A 21327-nucleotide genomic window follows, 5' to 3' on the forward strand; every position below is an offset into this window, starting at 1 on the left:
ATAATAAATTATTATTATACATCAAACATTTGGTGCAGCCCCTATCATGACCCCAAGGTGAACCCCATCAACCTAAAACAGGGCTCTCCAAACCTGTTCCTGGAAAGATACGGTCCTTTAGGTTTTCACTACAATCCTAATCTAGCACAGCCAATTAATTAGTTGATAAACTGAATCAGGTTAGTTACAACGAAAACCTACAGGAGTGTAGCTCTCCATGAACAGGGTTGGATAGCCCTGACCGAAACAGGGACTATACTTTAAATAGACTCATTACTTACACAGACATTAAGGTTCTCAAATTGGCGTTCTAGAATGTTCAGGAAATCGTCCAGATTTTTTTTTTTTTACCCCTTTTCTCCCCAATTTCACGGTGTCCAATTGTTGTAGTAGCTACAATCTTCTTAACACAGCGCACTGCTTCTTAACACAGCACGCACCAACCCGGAAGCCAGCCGCACCAATGTGTCGGAGGAAACACTGGGCACCTGGCAACCTTGGTTAGCGTGCACTGCACCCGGCCCGCCACAGGACTCACTGGTGCGCGATGAGACAAGGACATCCCTACCGACCAAGCCCTCCCTAACCCGGACGACGCTAGGCCAATTGTGCGTCGCCCCATGGACTTCCCGGTCGCGGCCGGTTCCCGACAGAGCCTGGGAGCAAACCCAGAGTCTCTGATGGCACAGCTGACGCTGCATTACAGCACCCTTAACCACTGCGCCACCCGGGAGGCCCCAGATTTTTCTTGTCCCAGGTGACAGCCTTCATATTCTGATAAAATAATGTATATGTTGAAAGATAATGATAAAATAATTCCACTCTGAAACCTTACAACTGTATGAAATTGATTAGAATCATAAAATTATAATCTGATGATGTGTGTAGTTTTAGTCAGAATTAGGTTAAACAATGTGTCTGTATAGTGGAAAAACACAGACTGTCTGAGCAAGGTGTAGCTTAGGATTTGAACTAATTAGGTCTATGATTTGATAGAGCAGTCTGACTGAGCGGTGGTAGGCGGCAACAGGCTCGTAAGCATTCATTCAAACTTTACTGCATTTGCCAGCAGCTCTTAGTAATGCTTGCTTCACAGAGCTGTTTATGACTTCAAGCCGATCAACTCCTGTCATGCCCTGACCTTAGATATCTCTGTTTTCTATATATTTTGGTTAGGTCAAGGTGTGACTAGGGTGGATACTCTAGTGTTGTATGTCTGGGGTTTGTATGTCTAGGGTTTTGTATGTCTAGCGTTGTTGTAGGTCTAGGGTTTTTTGTATTTCTATGTTGGCCTGATATGGTTCCCAATCAGAGACAGCTGTTTATCATTGTCTCTGATTGGGGATCGTATTTAGGCAGCCCTGTTTCCCACTTTCTGGTGTGGGATCTTGTCTACAGTTAGGTGCCTGTGTGCACACTAGTAGCTTCACATTTAGTTTGGTTGTTTGCTGTTTTGTTTCAGTGAGTTTCAGTTGATTAAAAATATGTGGAACTCTATTCACGCTGTGCCTTGGTCACATCATTACGATGATCGTGACAACTCCTGAGATTAGGCTGGCAATAGTAAAATGCCTATTCGATCATCCAATAGTCAAATGTACATGAATTACAAATGGTATAGAGAGAAATAGTTGATGCGTCATAATTCCTAATAATAACTACAACCTAAAACGTATTAACTGGGAATATTGAACCAGCAGCTGTCATATGATCTCATGTTCTGAGGAAGGAACTTAAACGTTAGCATTTTCACATGGCACATATTGTACTTTTACTTTCTTCTCCAACACTGTTTTTGCATTATTTAAACCAAATTGAGCATGTTTCATTATTTATTTGAGACTAAATAGATTTTATTTATGTATTATATTAAGTTAAAATACGTGTTAATTGTTCATTCAGTATTGTTGTAATTGTCTTTGTTGTAATTGTCATTATTACAAATATATATATATATACATTTTTAAAAATTGGCCTAATAATCTGTCTTTTTTTGGTCCTCCAATAATCAGTATCGGGTTGAAAAATCATAATCGGTCAACTTCTATTTATGAAAGGCTAGTTAAAGATCATATCACCTTCACCTTACTCAACACCCTGCATCTACTCAATTTGCATACCGCCCCAATAGATCCAATTAAGATCCAATCGCCATCACACTGCACACTGCCCTTTCCCATCTGGACAAGAGGAATGCCTACGTAAGAATGCTATTAATTGACTGCAGCTCAGCCTTCAACACCATAGTGCTTTCCAAGCTAGGGGCCCTGGGTCTGACTCAATCATTAAGTTTGCACACAACACAACAGTGATGGGCCTGATTCTCGAAAATGATGAGACAGCCTACAGGGAGGAGGTGAGAGCCCTGGTGGAGTGGTGCCAGGAAGATTACCTCTCTCACAACATCAACAAAACAAAGGAGCTGATCGGACTTCAGGAGGCTGCAGAGGGAGAACGCCCCCATCCACATCACAGGACCTGGTGAAAAGCTCCAAGTTCCTTGGCGTACACATCACTGACAATCTGAAATGTTCCATCCATACATAGTGTGGCGAAGAAGTTATTAAGTAATGTAATGAAAAAATCCCCATCAAAACCCGTCAGTTTAAGCTGGAGATATCTTCGGCATCCGCCGATGTCGCACTTCCGTGTTGCACTTCCACAATGGAATGTGGGCAGAACTAGAGCGTTGTCTGTCAGACCAAATCGGTCTCCTCACGAAGTCTGTACCATTGATGTGCCAACTCCTGTTTGTAGCGTCCGAACTGTTTGGGCAACAAATTAATGTGACCCCACTGTAGAAAGGAGAGATTCTCGTTTCGCTCTATAACCCCTTCAAGTTTCACAGGACTCGTCTAAAGGTAACCAGTACTGGTTAAAAAAAAATGAATGGAAGATTGAAGGTAGATTTGTGCCTACCAAAAAAAAGGGGTTAAATATGTGTCATATTTTTTAAATATATTTCCTGAGCTTTCTTATATCTCCTAGATATAGGGCAGACACGTCAAAACCTTATTCCTTTTTTGACTGTCTTGTTTGCCATTTATGAATATGTTTTTCAATGTGCTTCTATGGGGCTGGCCAAATTCAATATTCTGAAGAAAAAAAAGACACCTGAAGGGGTTCTAAAATTCTAAATGAAATAGACAAATGATCCATGATATGACCATCTTAAAACAATTCCATGTCAGTTTATGTCAGTTTTGTCTCATGGGTGATCATTCCTTGGACCTATAGCTGTGTGACAGTAGTTATTTTTCTCCAACCCCATCTGTCAGCTACAGTGCCTTTGGAAAGTATTCAGACCCTTTGACTTTTTCCACATTTTGTTACATTACAGCTGTACTCTAAAAATGATTAAATACAAAACGCATCCTCAGCAATCTACACACAATACCCCATAATGGCAATGTGAAAACAGGTTTTTAGTATGAGGCTGTAACCTAACAAACTGTAGGAAAAGTCAAGGGGTCTGAATACTTTCCGAAGGCACTGTATTTACCAAAATTGTGGTTGAGCGACTACTTTGGTGTTGTTTGCTGATGGCCCCTTTAAAAAGTCAGTAAACAAATGATTGCATGAATGAATGAATGAATGAATGAAATTAATATTTAATTTGTTCTAAATAAACAAATACATGGCATATGCATCAGTCAACCAATATTTATAAATAAGTCATTCAGTCTATCTAGCAGCCTGTCAGTCATTCAGTAAATATGTCAGGCATCAATCTACATTATTAGCCATTCTCAGGAATATGGCACGTCTCCAATTGTGATTCTATGTATGGTTCTTCCTCACGGCTTGACTCTGCTGTCTTCCTCGCGGCTTTTATTGAACTGCACCGGTTTGTAGCTAACCTCATCTCACACGATCTCAGCATTCGCAGCATGTACTGTTTTCCTGAGAGAAAACATACAATATCATTTTTTTCAGTCAACTCAACCACAGCAGGTGCTGCGCCAAGGCATCCGAATACATCATAACGGCGCTTGGAAATTCCAAGTTTCATATGTGAGTTGGGGCAGCAAAATGCATCCGATTTGTGGTGATCTAGAACTTTTCTTATGATTAATTTAGCCTCTATTTGAAGGAATTTTAATGTAGAATAAAATTATATTTGTCACGTACGCTGAATACAACAGGTGTGTAAGACCGTACGGTGAAATGCTTACAAGCCTTTAACCAACAATGCAGTTTTTTTAAAGTAAGTAAGAAAATCGTTGCTAAAAAAAATAAAAAAATAAAATAAAATAACTATCACAATAAAATAACAATAACGAGGCTATATACAGGAGGTACATGAGAGTATTTGCAACCGTTAGGATTAGAAAGTAGAAGTAGACTTTAAACTGACATTTGTTTTAGTTTTATTATTGTTCTTGTCCGTTTCAGTTGAGTAGCAGTGGTGCTATGGCTATTTATGAGACATTGAAGAACATCGACACATTGTTTGGAGCTGACGACCTGCCTACTAAGTGGGACCAACAGAAGTTGGAGAATTTTCAGAATATTGTATACCGTCAGATTGAAGAGAGCAAATGTGTGAGTTACTATGCCAACACAGATAGGTTAACTGTTTAATTGTGGTATTGTGGCATTTTTATTATTATTCATCGCCTGCCTTTTTCTTTCTGGCAGATGATGGGCAGTGTGGATACAAGTGATTATTGTTATTATTATTATTTTTATACAAAAATCAACTTACATTGCTACATCAAACATGTCTAACAAAACAAAACACAGGTATTAACAAGAAAATACTCAAACATACAAAAAATATAAATACAATTATTTTAAAAATACAAAAAATTGTGCAATTGTATTTACTCTGAAAGAATCTTATTATAATGATTCAGGGAGATGTTATTCTTGTTGTTATTCACCAGGGTTATTGTTTTAATAAGATAGTTGAATTCAATCAGAAAAATCTGTAATTTTGGTATTGAATTTTGGAATTTTTGTTTGCGTATGAAGTATTGGGCAACCAGAATTTAAAAAACAACAATCATTTCAGTGGTCTTGTTATCATTGCAAAAGTAACATATGATATATTTCATGTCAAAAACATAGGCAGTGTTCATAATGGTAAATAAGTATTTTTGCAAGGTTTTCCCAAAATTCTGACACAAATTTACATTCAAAGAACAAGTGAGAGAGATTCTCACCTTATTTTTCACAGAAAACGCAGATATATTCAATATCAGGATTAATGCTGAATGTTTCTGAATGTGAAATCGTATGTTTATTTGACTCTGATGAAAAATAAATAGAAAATATTCCTGTAAAGTACTGTGTTAAATATTTAGGAATACATCTGTCAAAAAAACACTTAGTCAGACAACATTTTAATTTCTCTTCTAAAATTAAGAGAACTAAAAATATATGTAACAATTGGCTACAAAGAGATCTTTCTATACTTGGGAGAGTACTACTGTCCAAGGCAGAGGGACTGTCTCGTTTTGTGAACCCCTCATAAATAACACTTTCAAGATAAACTGGTTGAAAGAATGTTTGATCAATACTGATTAAATATGGTATTTCATTCCAAATAATGTATTTAATAAATTGGGAGGTCTTAAATTTTTACTGAAATGTAATTTTATTCCTGAAAGATTACCTGCTAAATTGGCTAAATTTCACCAACAAGCTTTAATGGCCTGGAAAATATGTTTCCTGAACAATTTTTCCCCACATAAAGCTCTTTTGTGGAATAATTCAGACATAACTATAAGAAATAAGTCATTGTTCTACCCCAGCTGGCATGAGAGGAATATTGACTTTGTTCTTGATATTTTCGACAACAAGGGTAATATTCTCACATATGAACAATTTATAACATTGAACGAGTTTCCAATACTTTTCAGAGAGTGTATTTCTGTGACCAAAGCCATTCCCAGTGGTCTAACTACACTAATGAAAACTCATTTGAGTTTTGGGAATGATCACAAAGTTTATCCAGAACTCAGAATGGAAGGCGTGGGCTTACTTGAGAAATCTTGTTGTAATAAATATATAAGACAAATTCTTAATTCACAAAACCAATTTACACTGAGAGGAAAATTTTTATGGAACACGCTTATTCCTGACATTGTCTGAAAAATGCATGGTTAAGGCCTTACAAATACTGTATACCAACAAAGGTAAGGAAGTGCACTTCTGTCACGACTTCCGCCGAAGTTGGCTCCCCTGCCTGTTCGGGCGGTGCTCGGCGGTCGTCGTCACCGGCCTACTAGCCGCCACCGATCCCTTTTTCGTTGTATGTTTGTTTTGTCTTATTAGTTGCACCTGTGTCTATTTGTGTGTGTTTGATGGGCTTCCTTATTTAAAAGTAGGTTTACACGCCCTTGTTTTGTGCGGGATTAATTTTGTGTTACGTGTGTGCGTTAGTTAGGTGTGTTCGTGTTCTGAACCTGGTACCCTGTGGTTTTGGGTGGTCCATATATTTCGCGCCCTGTGTTGTGGGCTTGTTTGTTTGTGCCGTATTAAAGTGCACTTTTCCCCGTGGAACTCTCTGCGCCTGATTCCAATCCTCACACACCTAGTTCCCCTTGACAACTTCAACATTTTACATAAGATATATCCATGTAATTCTATGATGTGATATCCAAATTTGTGGATACAAGTGATTATCTCATCAGGGCAGAAGGACTGAATACGTACTTTGGGCACATTGCAGGAGTCCTAAAAGAAAAGGTAGACTATAGGTTAAACACAAATAGACAATTTGGACAATTTTACCCTTCATTACCAATATTACCCTCCATACAGCCTACAGTTCATTCTGGAACACAACTCTGATAGCCTTCTGTGGGCCAACAGAACATGAATTTGAACTTGCAGAACTTTTTTACAATTGAGTTTTAGAATTGTGCTTGATTTTAAAAGCCTACTATTCTACAATCATGTAATGTGCAACGTCAAACAGCAATATTATACATTTATTTATTTATTTATTTATTTATCAATGTTATTTATTTATGTATGCCTATTTATGAATGTATTGATGTATCTATTTGAAAATCATCAAATGTTAAGCTAATAAACATTGTATACTTTTAAATATTATTAATCGGAGTGCTCATTCTGTAGCCAAGTCTGTCGATGTGTGAACATTCAGATTTGTATTAAACATGCTCAGGTCATATGGATGTCAGTACTATTAGTCCTATAGCCTACGAATCCATTAAGGAAAGCCCTAAAAACAAGTCAAATGTATCTTCTCAAAATGCAGTTATATTCAAAAGCCATTTTTCAATGAAGTGTGTTTTAACACTGGACAGGGCGGGCCTGTTTTGAACGTTGTACTTTGAGCTCCTATACGACTTAATTTGTTGATAGGCATACAATGTTGTTCTATCAATGCCACGATCAGTTCATTTGATCAGTTACATAAGATAAATACTTAATATAAAAGCTGCGTAATCAGAAACCTACATTTCCAATGAACGTCGACGTCATCATCACATCAGCATCATCAACAGCATCATTATATGAGACGACATATCAATGTGACTTTCCTGCTCATTCACATTAGGCCAAACTCAAACATCATCGTCATCATTTTCGTCGTCTTGGTAAGCGCCCAATAAAGGCTAATCTGGGGCAAATACTATTTTTTTAACCAGAAATGAACAAACTGTATAAAGTTGGAATTTACCGAATCAATGTATTAAGAATGAACCGCGTGAGAGAAAATGAAAAGTAAAGCCAATACTACAGCATATTACTCTCGATTTTAGAGGCGTGTCGGCTTCAGCCTTCATTCAACACTATCAGTCACTCTGTCAATAAAATGTGTCTACTTTTCAAAGATGTGCAATATTAACACTGAACAGTCATGCTTCAGATTTAACTGCCAGATTAAAAGAAAGTCACAACAGACTTAACTTGTGAGCAAAATATGATCGCTGTGCTACGCCTATTGAAACAACGTTCTGGTTAACCCTACACAGAATCTGAAAAATGTGGTGAGCAATGTCTACAATGTTGACCATGGCCCTCCGTTGCTAAGATTAAGCCCTGCAACATTGTAGAAATAGGCAACTGTTTTATTCGTTTTTCATATAACATTTTGCCTGCTGATTTACTGCTGTCTGACCTCATGAAATGCATTGCTCCAATACATTCTCCGCAAAGACATGTATGAAAACTGTTAACTTGCTGGACAAAAAAAATAATTCTTATTAATTTCACAATAGCATAATTAAGAATTTCCCACTAAAAAAATCGGTTTATAAAACGAGGCGAAAGCCTGAACCATGTAGCCTTCTTCAACACAAAGGAATGTTTTATACCTCAAAGTACAGTGGTACCAGGGATAATTGGTTGTTAATCATTTCGAAAGTCTGCTACACTTAAATGATATCAAAAGAAACATGGTTCTATTGAAATAGTTGAGTATCTGCCTGACTCTGTTCTGCCGAGGCACAGCAGACTCCGACCGGTGCAAGTGGACACAGTTTATGCACCAACCCGCTAAATGTTGCACCAGTCCGCTCTTTGGTGAACACAATTTGATGCTCAATACATCTCATTATTAGGCCTACATTTATTTTATTTCATTATAACACATTTCATGTAACCAATGCTTTCACTATCTGTACCACAACGTTTAATGTAAGGTTACTATTCCAATACAGTTCACTTTTTGACATTGCTATTACTTTATTTCAGGGTGGACACGTTCCAGCTCTGTGTCTAAAGGAAAAGTCGAGCGCATGTTTCCACAGCATGTTTACAAGAACACACAGGCAGGATACACTTCAGTATCATATAGCAAGATTTTGATAGCCTAAAATATAGCATATGATTTTTTACAATTTCAAAATGATAAATTGGAAGTTTAACCATGGAATTTATGAGACACCCTAATGCCTAAAACCCTGTTTTCTATCATGCAGGGCGAGGACATCTCTGTGGTTGCATTAGAGGCTTTGGGACATATGGCCCAATTATTTAATGGCCTGACTCCTGTCACGTGGAACAAGGAAACACTGAACCTGTTCAAAAACAGATGACCTAGTTAAGTTAAGAAACTAGGGAAATGCGTAAGTATGATCCCTCGTGGTAGTCTAAGCTATATTTGGGGGGCAGACAATACTTGACACAGGTCTTTAATTTGTAATTGAATCTAAATGATGTTTTGCACAATATTGTCAGAACTTGACTTAATACAGAACTATTTCACTTATCCACCATTTTATATTGTCTCCAGGTCGGGTGTGGTGTTGGGGCATCCTCTGGAGATGGAGGGTCGGTTACTTCTGGTAACGCGCCATGAAAACATATGTCGACAAGCTGAACACCGTCTTGAAACAGAAGGTGGGTCCAATGTCAAATGTCCTCGAAAAGAGGATAAATTAATCACAGGAAAAGATCACCACAAATCGGATGAATTTTGCTGCCACAACTCACATGTGAAACATGGAACTTCCAAACGCCGTTTTTAGTCGAAGGATGCGTTAGCGCGTCACCTGCTGTGGTGGAGTTGCCTTAAGAATGAATGTATTGTCTGAGCTCCAGGAACACAGCACATGAGCATGTAAGATCGTGGGGTTGAGGTTTGCTACAAACAGGTGCAGTTAAAAAAATTCCTCGACAGCAGAGTTAAGCTGTGACGAAATCCACTGCAGACTCAAGCAGTGAGGAAGAAGCGGTCTGTTGGACAACCACATCATCATCAGAGACATGTGACATGTACCTGAGGCTGGCTAATAGATTGATGGATGATATATTTACTGACTGACTGATTTATGTACATGTGAAGGCTATGTATTCTTTTATTCTGTCATTTATTGATATTAAAATTAAATAAAAAAACATGCATCTATTATCATATTGTTTTGTATTCATTTACATATTCATTCATCCATGCATTCATCCGTTCAGCCTTTCATGCATTCATTTGTTTATATGCAATATGCAGTTCAAAACAACAGCATAGTGGAGTCTATGCACTACAAATGAGCAGATGTAATATATTTATTTCATACCACGACTGTAGGCTGCCGAAATAAACCTGTTGACACATTTAACAACATGTGTAATTAACTAACAGCACAAATACAGTGAAATTCATCTCAAGTTTGAAAACAATCATTAATTTGCTGATTGGCCAAAAATCTAGCACAATCAAATGACATTAGGTTACAAGGTAACCTAATATAAAGGCTTAACATAAAAACGGCATAATCAGAAACCTACACCTCCAATTAACGTCGTAGTCATCATTGTCATATGATCTGAATGGGATTTTCATGGTTTAAAAAAGTTTTGAAAAATATAGCTACAACCATCATTAGCATTCGGTTAAATTCGCACATTATCGTCAAGGCAAATTTAGGGCACATAACTCTTTTTTTAAACAAAAATTAACCAACTTTAAAAGGACCTCTTGGAATTTACCGAATCAATTTAATAAGAATGAAGCGCATAAGAGAAAAGGAAAAGGAATTCCCCAGCATGCTGGCAACACCACCGCAATACCACCGCACTCTACTCTCGATTTTAGAGGCGGCGGCTTTAGTCTTCATTCAACATTACCAGTCACTCTATTAATAAAACGTTTTGTTATTTAAAAGATTTGCAATATTAACACTGAACAGTAATGATTCAGACTGCACTACCGGATGAAAAGAGTCGACAACAGATTAAACGAGTGTGAGCAAAAATGGATATCCATGCCACTCCTATCAAAAATACCTTTCTACACAGAATCTGAAAAATGTGGTGTGCAATGTCCAAAACTACAGCATATTTACTAAACATGGCCCTCATTTCATAGGAGAGAGCCCTGTACCATTGTATTATAGAAATAACAAATCAGCCACGATTTTCTTAGTTTTTAATATTCAATATGGCCTACATTTTAACACCTGCTGAATATGTTAGCATGAAATGCATTGCTCCAATGCAATTCTCTACATATGAAAACTGTTAACTTGATAGGCAAACATTTTCTGATTAGTTTTACAATAGCATAATTAAGAATTACCCCCTAAAATTGGGGCTTATAAAGGGAAGCGAAAGTCTGAACCATGAAACACCTTCTTCACCACAAAGGGATTTTGATACCTTTACGTAGCGATACTTGGGTTATATAAAATGGGCAACTTCAACAGTCTAGGTATCATATCAATCAAGATTAAGATAATCCGTCGTTAATCATTTTTAATAGCTGTTCCATTCCAAGTTCGTATTAAAGAAACATGGCTGTATTGAAATGGTTGAGCATTTGCCTGACTCTGTTCTGCCAAGGCACAGCAGCAGCAAAACCTTGCAGGTGGACGCAGTTTAGGTTGGGGAAGCTGAACGATGTGAGCATAAACCTGCTCTCAGATATGGTGAGGAAAATAAACTGCACCAGTCCGCTATTTGGTGTGCACAAATTTATGACGAAAATTCGCAATAATATTTCTATTTCTATTTTGCATTATAGCACATTTTATTTTTAAGCAATACTTTAACTTTCTGTACCACAATGTTTCATTTAAGGTTACTATCACAATATAGTTTACTTCTTGATATTGATATGAATTCTATTTCAGGGTGGACTCTTTCCACTTATGTGTGCAGAAGAAAACGTAGAACAAATGTTTCCAGAGGATCTTTACAAGAACACAGAGGTAGGATACACATCAGTATATTGATAAACTAAAGTACAGTATAATTAAAGTACAGTATGGTAAATTGGAAGTTTAACCATTTATTTAGACACCCAATGCCTAAAACCCTGTTTTATTTTATTCAGGGTGAGGACGTCTCTGTGGTTGCATTGGAGGCTATGCGATATGTGGAACAATTATATAACAACAGTCTGACGTCTGTCACGTGGAACAAAATACAACTTAACATGTTCCAAAACGTCATATATCGTCAAGTTCAACAGTTAGAGTTATGTGTAAGTACGATCCCTCTTGTGTAGTCTATAGGTTATACACTGAGTGAACAAAACATTAGCACCTGCTCTTCCCATGACATAGACTGGCCAGCTGAATCCAGGTGAAAGCAATGATCCCTCACTTGTTAGACCCACTCCTATTGGTGTGGAGGAAGGGGCGGAGATAGGTTAAAGAAGGATTTTTAAGCCTTGAGACAATTGAGACATGGATTGTGTACGTGTGCCATTCAGAGGGTGAATGTGCAAGAACAAATATGTCTGGATGTAGGAGTATGGATGTAGGTGCCAGGCGCACCAGTTTGAATGTGTCAAGAACTGCAACGCCACTGGCTTTCTCATGCTCAACCGTTTCCCTTGTGTATGAACAATGGTCCACCACCCATTGGACATCAAGCCAACATGACACAACTGTGGGAAGTATTGGAGTCAACATGGGCCAGTATCGCCGTGGAACACATGCCCCTGACGAATTTAGGCTGTTGTGAGGGTAAAACGGGGTGAAACTCAATGTTATGAACGTGTTACTAATGTGGTGTACAGATTTTGGGGCAGACAATCTTGGGCATTGGTATATACATAATTTCTACACTACAATAAAAAAATATATATATTTTCATAACGAGCATTTTATATTGTCTCCAGGTCGTAGGCGGTGTTTGGGAATCCTCTGGAGATGGAGGGTCGGTTACTCTGAAAACATATTTCAACAAGCTGAACACCGTCTTGAAAGAGAAGGTGGGTCCAATATCAAATGTCCTCGAATAGAGGCTAAATTAATCCCAGCAAAAGTTCTAGATCACCACAAATAGGACGCATTTCAATGCCACAACTCACATTTGAAACTTGGAATTGCCAAGTGCCGTTTTTCTGTCGATGGATGCGCTGGATCAACAACACCTGCAGTGGTTGAGTTGACTGACGTAAAATGTTTATCTTGTCTCGCTCTCCAGGAACACAGCGCATGCGCATGGGAGATTGTGCGAAAGGAGATCCGCGAAAACTTGGTGCAGTTCAAGAAATTCATTGACAGCAGAGTCAAGCCGTGAGGAGAACCACATAATCATCATTGGAGACGTGACATATTCCTCAGGCTGGCTAACATATTGATGGCTGATATTTATACTGACTGACTGACTGGTCGGCTGCTCGATTGACTGAATGACTGATTTATTTATTTTATATATATTGGTAGATGGATATTTATGTATACACAATGTATTTATTTATTTGTGTTTTATTTATAATACAATTAAATAAAAATACGTACAACTATTCTCATATTGTTTTCATTCACTTAAATCATTTATTCACGCATGCCTGCATTCATCCATTCATTCTTTTATGCATTCATTTTTTTATAGACCGACTTTCTAAAGGGGAACTCTGAAGTTCAAACTAAACCAAAGCACACACTCAAACACTCTTTTTGCAAATAGCTGAGAGATGGAGTTCTCACAGAACTATAGATGCAAGGAAGGATAATCCATGAAATCACAATTCTAGTTTTACCTGCATTTTGAAGATGTAAAGTGGTTTTTAATAATCGCATTGTTTCAACCAATGGTGTAAAACACGTTTGTACATTGGTTTGTTGTGTTGCAACACAATCTCACACTCATTTCGTCCAAATATGTACGAAAATAATTTCGAATATTTCAAGTATTTTTGTGGGTTTTAATGTGGCTTAATTTGTGTGAAAAGATACGCATTTTGTGCTAGTTAATACGTAGGAAAAGACACATTATTGTGCAACTTCATTCATTGGAACAAACTTTTTCGGGTGTCAAACTTTGTAACAATCTTTTCAAAGTTATTTGAGTAATGCTTGATGAGCAACTGCCTTTTTGTTGTCCCCATAATAATACTTATATATATATATATATATATATTTGGTGTTATCATGTTTTTATATATATATATATATATATATATATATAAAAAAAAACATGATAACACCAAATATTGTTAATCAACCAGGTTGTCACCAAAATAATTATATTATAATAGAAGCCTTACATTGTTTTTTAAATTTTATTAATGCCAAAACCCTTTCCTATGCTTGTTTTCTCTTAATTCTTTAGGATACTGGTGTATTTGGAGTCAGAAAGACCCTTTTCTCATGTAGCCAACAGTAGGCCTTTACTATTGTCTACATAACGCATTTCATAGTTCGTGGAGACTACAGTACATTACACAATTGTTTTTATTTATTCTTCCTAGGGCTACAATTATCTTTCTTTATATATTCTTTAAGGGGATTTCTTTATTTTTTACTATATTCTACATTGTGAAATAATAGTGAAGACATCACAACTTTGAAATAACACATATGGAATCATGTAGTAACCAAAAAAGTGTTAAACAAATCAAAATGTATTTTAGTCAAAAATATGCCTAGTCAAATCTTATCCAGCTGGGACAATAGAGAGAGTCGTCAATATGTATGTAGTGCTTGATAAAACAGAGCAGCAAATCTCTGGCCAAGACAGCGTTTTTGAATCTCTTCAACATCAATGACAACTCTGCTCCATATACCATGAAGACCTGTTCTGGGGTAACAGAGACTTCAGGCAGGAGAGCCGTCAACTTCATGGTGGAGTCTATAGATGGACACATGCAGCTCACGTCATTTTATTCTTCATGCAAAAGATGCTGATAACGACCAAGTCAAACCTTCTCCACCACTAGAGGGAGACAAAGAACACTGGTATCTGCCCATATTTGGACTTCACTATCCACAAAAGCCTGAACATACAAGAGTAGTGTTTGACTCCAATGCTAAGCGTCAAGGAGTGTCAGTTAACAACGTTCTGCTCAGTGGTCCAGACTTAAACAACACACTCTTGGGCGTCCTAATGCGCTTCCGCAAGGATTGTATTGCACTAACGGCAGATGTGTAACAAATGATTTACTGTTTTGGTGTACGTGAGGATCACAGAGATTACTTAAGGTTTCTCTGGTATGAAGATAACAACCCAGATAGAAAACATAACTGAGTACAGGATGAACACCCCAGTCTCCTTGTCTACCACTCAAAGAAGAGAGCTGCACATCTTCTCGGATGCCTCTACAGTAGCCATAGGAGTGGTAGCCTACCTGAGAGTTATTGACTCTGAAAGGTCAATGCCATGTTGGATTTATCTTGGGGAAATCAAAATTGGCCCCTCAGCCGGCCAACACTATCCCACGCCTAGAACTGTGTGAGGCTGTGCTAGCTGTTGAGATGTATGAACTGATCAGAGTTTTACACAAACAGGAAGATAGTTCTCGGTTACATCCACAATGTCACCAAAAGATTCTATGTGTATGTTGCCAACAGGGTAACTCACATCAGGAATTCTACCCATCCAGTGGTGTTATGTAAACACCAACAGCAGTCCAGCAGACCATGCAACCAGGCCCATACTAGCTGCACTCTTAAAGCACACCAGTTGGTTCTCATGTCCACCTTTCCTGACCCAAGCAAACTCAAGTGAGTCTGAGACAATCAATTTTGACCTTGTAGAGCCTCAAACAGATGCAAAGATTCAAGCAGACGTCACTGCCTTTGCCACTAAGATTTCTGAAGCTCAACTCGGCTCTCATCGCTTTGAGAGGTTCTCAAGCTGGAAAGCTCTCAATCGAGCCACAGCACGACTCATTCATGTTGCCAGATCCTTCCATGAAGGTGCGGACAACACCAACTGCAGAGGCTGGCATGACTGCAATAAACCATTCAGTACAAGTGAGTTGTCACAAGCCAAAACAGCAATCATTCACTGTGTGCAACATGAATCCTTCAAAAAGGAATTCAAATGCCTTGAAAAGGGAAAAGAGTTCCTAAAATAATGTACACTCAAAAAGCTGAACCCAGTGAATGATGAGGATGGATTGCTGAGGGTGGGAGGCTGCTTATTCTCTGCTTACATGTCACACGGAAAACATCCTCTCATCATCACATCATGTTGCCACTCTGCTGGTAAGACATTATCACAAGCAAGTGGCTCACCAGGGCCGTCATTTTTCAGATGGAGCTATTCGAGCAGCAGGCTTCTGGATTATTGGGATCAAACGTCTGGTCTCTGGTATCATCCACAAGTGTGTCACCTGCCGTAAAGTTAGAGGGAGGATACTTGACCAAAACAAATAAAAAATCAAATCAAATCTAATTTAATTTGTCACATACACATGGTTAGCAGATGTTAATGCGAGTGTAGCGAAATGCTTGTGCTTCTAGTTCCGACAATGCAGTAATAACCAACAAGTAATCTAGCTAACAATTCCAAAACTACTACCTTATAGACACAAGTGTAAGGGGATAAAGAATATGTACATAAAGATATATGAATGAGTGATGGTACAGAGCGGCATAGGCAAGATACAGTAGATGGTATTGAGTGCAGTATATACATATGAGATGACTATGTAAACAAAGTGGCATAGTTAAAGTGGCTAGTGATACATGTATTACATAAGGATGCAGTAGATGATATAGAGTACAGTATATACGTATACATATGAGATTAATAATGTAGGGTATGTAAACATTATATTAGGTGGCATTGTTTAAAGTGGCTAGTGATATATTTTACATCATTTCCCATCAATTCCCATTATTAAAGTGGCTGGAGTTGAGTCAGTGTGTTGGCAGCAGCCACTCAATGTTAGTGGTGGCTGTTTAACAGTCTGATGGCCTTGAGATAGAAGCTGTTTTTCAGTCTCTCGGTCCCAGCTTTGATGCACCTGTACTGACCTCGCCTTCTGGATGATAGCGGGGTGAACAGGCAGTGGCTCGGGTGGTTGTTGTCCTTGATTATCTTTATGGCCTTCCTGTAACATCGGGTGGTGTAGGTGTCCTGGAGGGCATGTAGTTTGCCCCCGGTGATGCGTTGTGCAGACCTCACTACCCTCTGGAGAGCCTTACGGTTGTGGGCGGAGCAGTTGCCGTACCAGGCGGTGATACAGCCCGCCAGGATGCTCTCGATTGTGCATCTGTAGAAGTTTGTGAGTGCTTTTGGTGACAAGCCGAAATTACTTCAGCCTCCTGAGGTTGAAGAGGCGCTGCTGCGCCTTCTTCACGATGCTGTCTGTGTGAGTGGACCAATTCAGTTTGTCTGTGATGTGTATGCCGAGGAACTTAAAACTTACTACCCTCTCCACTACTGTTCCATCGATGTGGATAGGGGGGTATTCCCTCTGCTGTTTCCTGAAGTCCACAATCATCTCCTTAGTTTTGTTGACGTTGAGTGTGAGGTTATTTTCCTGACACCACAAAACAAGGCTGACTTGCAGACAGACTCACATCTGAACCACCATTCACCAGCATTGGACTTGATGTGTTTGGACCATGGAATGTCATAACTCGTAGCACTAGAGGTCAGGCCAGGTCGCAGTTGGAAAGGAGAACTTGTTCTCAACTGGCCTACCTGGTTAAATAAAGGTGAAATTAAACAAATAAAAGAGGTGGTAGTGCAGACTCCAAGCGCTGGGCGGTACTCTTTCCATGTATGTCTACTAGAGCTGTCCATACTGAGCTCATCGAATCCATGTCCACATCCAGATTCATCAGTGCGCTAAGGTGTTTTTTCTCTATCCCGTGGTCCAGCAAAAGTGCTATGCTCTGATTGAGGTTCAAACTTCATAGGTGCCTGCAAGGAACTGGGAATCGAAACAAATGACTCAGAACTGACTAAATACCTCTCAGACAAGGGATGTACTTAAATATTTAATCCCCCACACTCGTCTCAAATGGGTCGTTCTTGGGAGAGACTCATTGGAGTTGCCAAATGCTATGCTGTTTCAGATGTGCTCCACTCATCTCACACATGAGGTCTTGAGCACTCTTATGGAAATAATCAATGCGAGACCCCTCACGTCAATGTTAACCGACCCTGACCTGCCTGCCATTCTCACACCCTCAATGTAACTGACACAAGAGACCAGCACTTCCTGAGCCCCTTCTGGATACTTCAGCATGAACAACCTTAATGGAAAACAGTGGAACAAGTCCAGTGTATCGCTGACACCTTTTGGAAAAGATGGAGACAGGAGTACCTGACAACGCTGCAGAGACGCAGAAAATACAAAATGTAAAAGTGGGAGATGTTGTCTAATTGAAAGACAGTCAGGCGCACAGAAATGACTGACAAAAAGGTTAGGAAAGTAGAAAAAAATTTGTCAAGCAAGAGGCTGCTAACGTGTTTCTGAGACCAATCTCAGAGATTGTTGATCTTCTTTCTGAAGTCTCCTAGAGACTAAATATGCATTTTTATAAAATGATATTATTTGTTTCTTGATACATGTTTTATTTCATAATGGCACAATTTCTTTATACCTGGCTGGGTGTGTGCAGATTATTTTATTACGGTGGTTAAAACTGATTTTCATTGTGTTCCATGGTGTTTGTCGCCCCCTATTGGAGCTTTCTGGTACTTAGACTATACGGAAACAGAAAGTAGAATAGAGTCGTCGTTCTGCACGCAGGTAGGCAGCTAAAAGCAACTCTACGGTGCTGTTCTTCAGTGCAGTTATTTCTTGTTAGCTTCAGCACCGGAAAATATTTATTTGTAAATTAGATTCAAGCATATTGCTAGTGATGATAATATTATTATTTATAGAATTGCTTGCAATGTTAGTTGGTTGCATTTACTCACACAAATTGCCTTGCCTTTCATGTATGCCGTCAGCTGTATTAGTTTGCTCGTGCTTCATTAAACGAATTGTAAAAATACAATACTGTAGTTTTCTTACTCTTTCTAGTGTAATATGCTTTGTTATTGTACAGAGGTGTTTGCACATTATTAGAGTAATGAACGAGTTGGCTAGTTGCAACTCATATGGTAATTGGCTGTCTGGTTTGGCATCATGCCAGATACATGGTACCTTGGCATGTTCGTTGTATTTAAACGTTTTCAACATATTAAATCCAGAAATGTCACGCCTTGGGAGTTTTATTGAAGACTTAGTTGTTAACTATCTGTCTAGTTTTGCATGGGAACGCAATTCCAGGGCAGAATAGAGAGACTGAAATGAATGAAATACCCTAATCCCAAACTATGTTCAATGTCATCAGCAATTTCCAGTGACAAATGCTCAGTCTGACGCCTTTAGGCTATGGTTTTCACAGCCCTATAGTAATAATGCAAGTTATATCAACTTAAAAAGGGTGTATTTACAACCTCTGGGGTATAACATGTTGGGCAAAGTGGTATAGGAGAGTCTGACATGACCCCTAACTTGAGTTCAGTCTTTGCCAATGAGAACCAAGAGGGACACTGCTTTGTATTTCATGACAGGGAAAGGCCTCGATTCTACCCATATGATGTGGAAAATTGTCAGGTTGTTTGATACAGTGCATTCGGAAAGTATTCAGACCCCTTGACTTTTTCCATATATTGTTACATTACACCTTATTCTAAAAATCAATCATCATTGATCTACAAATAACACCTCACAATGACAAAGTGAAAACAAGTTTTTAGGCATTTTTGCAAATGTATTAAAAATAAAAACAGAAATACCAAGACATTTCCTATCGGGAGAGAAAGCCCTTGGTTATGAAGGTGACCAAGAACTTAAATGTCACTCTGACACTCTGACAGAGCTCCAGAGTTCCTCTTTGGAGATGGAAGAACCTTCCAGAAGGACAACCATCTCTGCAGCACTCCACCAATCAGGCCTTTATGGTAGAGTGGCCAGACAGAAGCCACTCCCCAGTAAAAGGCACATGACAATCCGCTTGGAGTTTGCCAAAAGGCACCTATTGGAGTAGGAACATGAGAAACAAGATGATCTGATCTGATGAAACCAAGTTTGAACTCTTGGCCTGAATGCCAAGCATCACTTCTGGAGGAAACCTGGCACCATCTCTACGGTGAAGCATGGTGGTGGCAGCATCACATGGTGGGGTTGTTTTTCAGCAGCAGGGACTAGGAGACTAGTCAGGATCGAGGGAATGATGAACAGAGCAAAGTACAGAGAGATCCTTGATGAAAACCTGCTCCAGAGAGCTCAGGACCTCGGACTTGGGAGAAGGTTCACCTTCCAGCAGGACAATGACCCTAACCACACAGCCAAGACAACGCATGAGTGGCTTCAGGACAAGTCTCTGAATGCCCTTGAATTGCCCAGCCAGAGCCTGGACTTGAACAGATTGAACATCTCTGGAGAGACCTGAAAATAGCTGTGCAGCGACGCTACCCATCCAACTTGACAGATCTTGAGAGGATCTGCAGAGAAAAATGGGAGAAACTCCCCAAATACAGGTGTGCCAAGCCTGTAGCGTCATACCCATGAAGACACGAGGCTGTAATCGGTGCCAAAGGTGCTTCAACAACGTACTGAGTAAAGGGTCTGAATACTTATGTAAATGTGTTATTTCAGTTTTAAATTTGTAATTCATTTTCAAACATTTCTCAAAACCAGTTTTAGCTTTCTTGTTAAAAAAAACAATGCTCAGGAAATATTTTTTGGGGGTAGGCACAGAACTCCCTCCATACTTCAATTTTTTTTTTACCATCCCTGATTACCTTCAGATGAGTCCTGTGACATTAATGGGGAGTTTAGAGCAAAACGAGAATCTTTCCACAGTGGGGCCACATTAGTTTGTAGTCCAAACGGTTTTGACCTACGAACAGAAGTTGGCACATTGATGGAACTGACATCAGACAAGTCCTTTGACACTTGTGGGGGTCGTAGAGCAAAAGGGAGAGCATTATCATATCGTGTAAGTCTCTCCTTTCCATAGAGTGGTCATTATCCCCATCGGGAGAATGAAAATATTTGGCATGGGTCCCCAGATCCTCAAAAAGTTCTACAGCAGAGATCATCCTGACCGCTTGCATCACTTCCTGGTATGGCAACTGCTCTGCATCTGGCCGTAAGGGGGTAGTACGTACGGTCCAGTACATCGCCGGGGCAAACCTGCCATACAGGACCTATATACTAGGCGGTGTCAGAGGAAAGCCCAAAACATTGTCAAAGACTTCAGACACCCAAGTCATAGACTGTTATCTCTGCTACTGCACTGAAAGCGGTACTGTACTTGACCAAAAGGCTCCTTAACAGCGTCTACCCCCAAGCCATAAGACTGCTGAACAATTAATAAAATGGCCGCGTGGTGACAACCCCCTCTTTATTATCTGTGCATAGTAACTTTACCCCTACCTACATGAACAAATTACCCCCAGACATTGACTTGGTACACCCTGTCTATAGCAACGTTATTTTATTGTGTTACTTTTTATAATTTTTTACTTTAGTTTATTTGTTCAATATGTTCTTAACTGGCTTTCTTAGTAAAATAAAGACATGAAGAGGTGTATTGCATTCATTGTGAAGTTAAGGGGTCGTTGTTCTACCTGTCTTTCTTAGAAACTTTTGAGCTTTCACAAGACCAGTTATGAGTTACTTTCTTTCAGCCTGCCTCCCATGAAGGAACACTCGAA

The 21327-nt window shown here is 39.1% G+C and overlaps 2 protein-coding genes across 2 annotated transcripts in view; one reads left to right on the forward strand and one right to left on the reverse strand.

The window, feature by feature from the left end:
- The window catches only part of LOC115110858 (interferon a3-like), a 115315-nt gene that overhangs the window by 2684 nt on the left and 91304 nt on the right, over window positions 1-21327 (reverse strand). The window contains exons 6-7 of the mRNA XM_029636783.2: window positions 751-774; window positions 282-344 (exon numbers count right to left, since the gene is read on the reverse strand). Of these exons, the coding sequence (XP_029492643.1) occupies window positions 282-344; window positions 751-774 (87 nt within the window). The remainder of the gene's footprint in view (window positions 1-281; window positions 345-750; window positions 775-21327) is intronic.
- LOC115110137 (interferon a3-like) lies at window positions 11151-13176 on the forward strand. Its single transcript, XM_029635538.2, has 5 exons — window positions 11151-11345; window positions 11550-11627; window positions 11753-11902; window positions 12545-12637; window positions 12853-13176. The coding sequence occupies exons 1-5, from the start codon at window positions 11211-11213 to the stop codon at window positions 12946-12948; spliced, it is 552 nt and encodes a 183-aa protein (XP_029491398.1). The 5' UTR covers window positions 11151-11210; the 3' UTR covers window positions 12949-13176.

The sequence above is a fragment of the Oncorhynchus nerka genome, linkage group LG26 (assembly GCF_034236695.1).
Source record: "Oncorhynchus nerka isolate Pitt River linkage group LG26, Oner_Uvic_2.0, whole genome shotgun sequence".
In the NCBI taxonomy this organism is placed as follows: Eukaryota; Metazoa; Chordata; class Actinopteri; order Salmoniformes; family Salmonidae; genus Oncorhynchus; species Oncorhynchus nerka.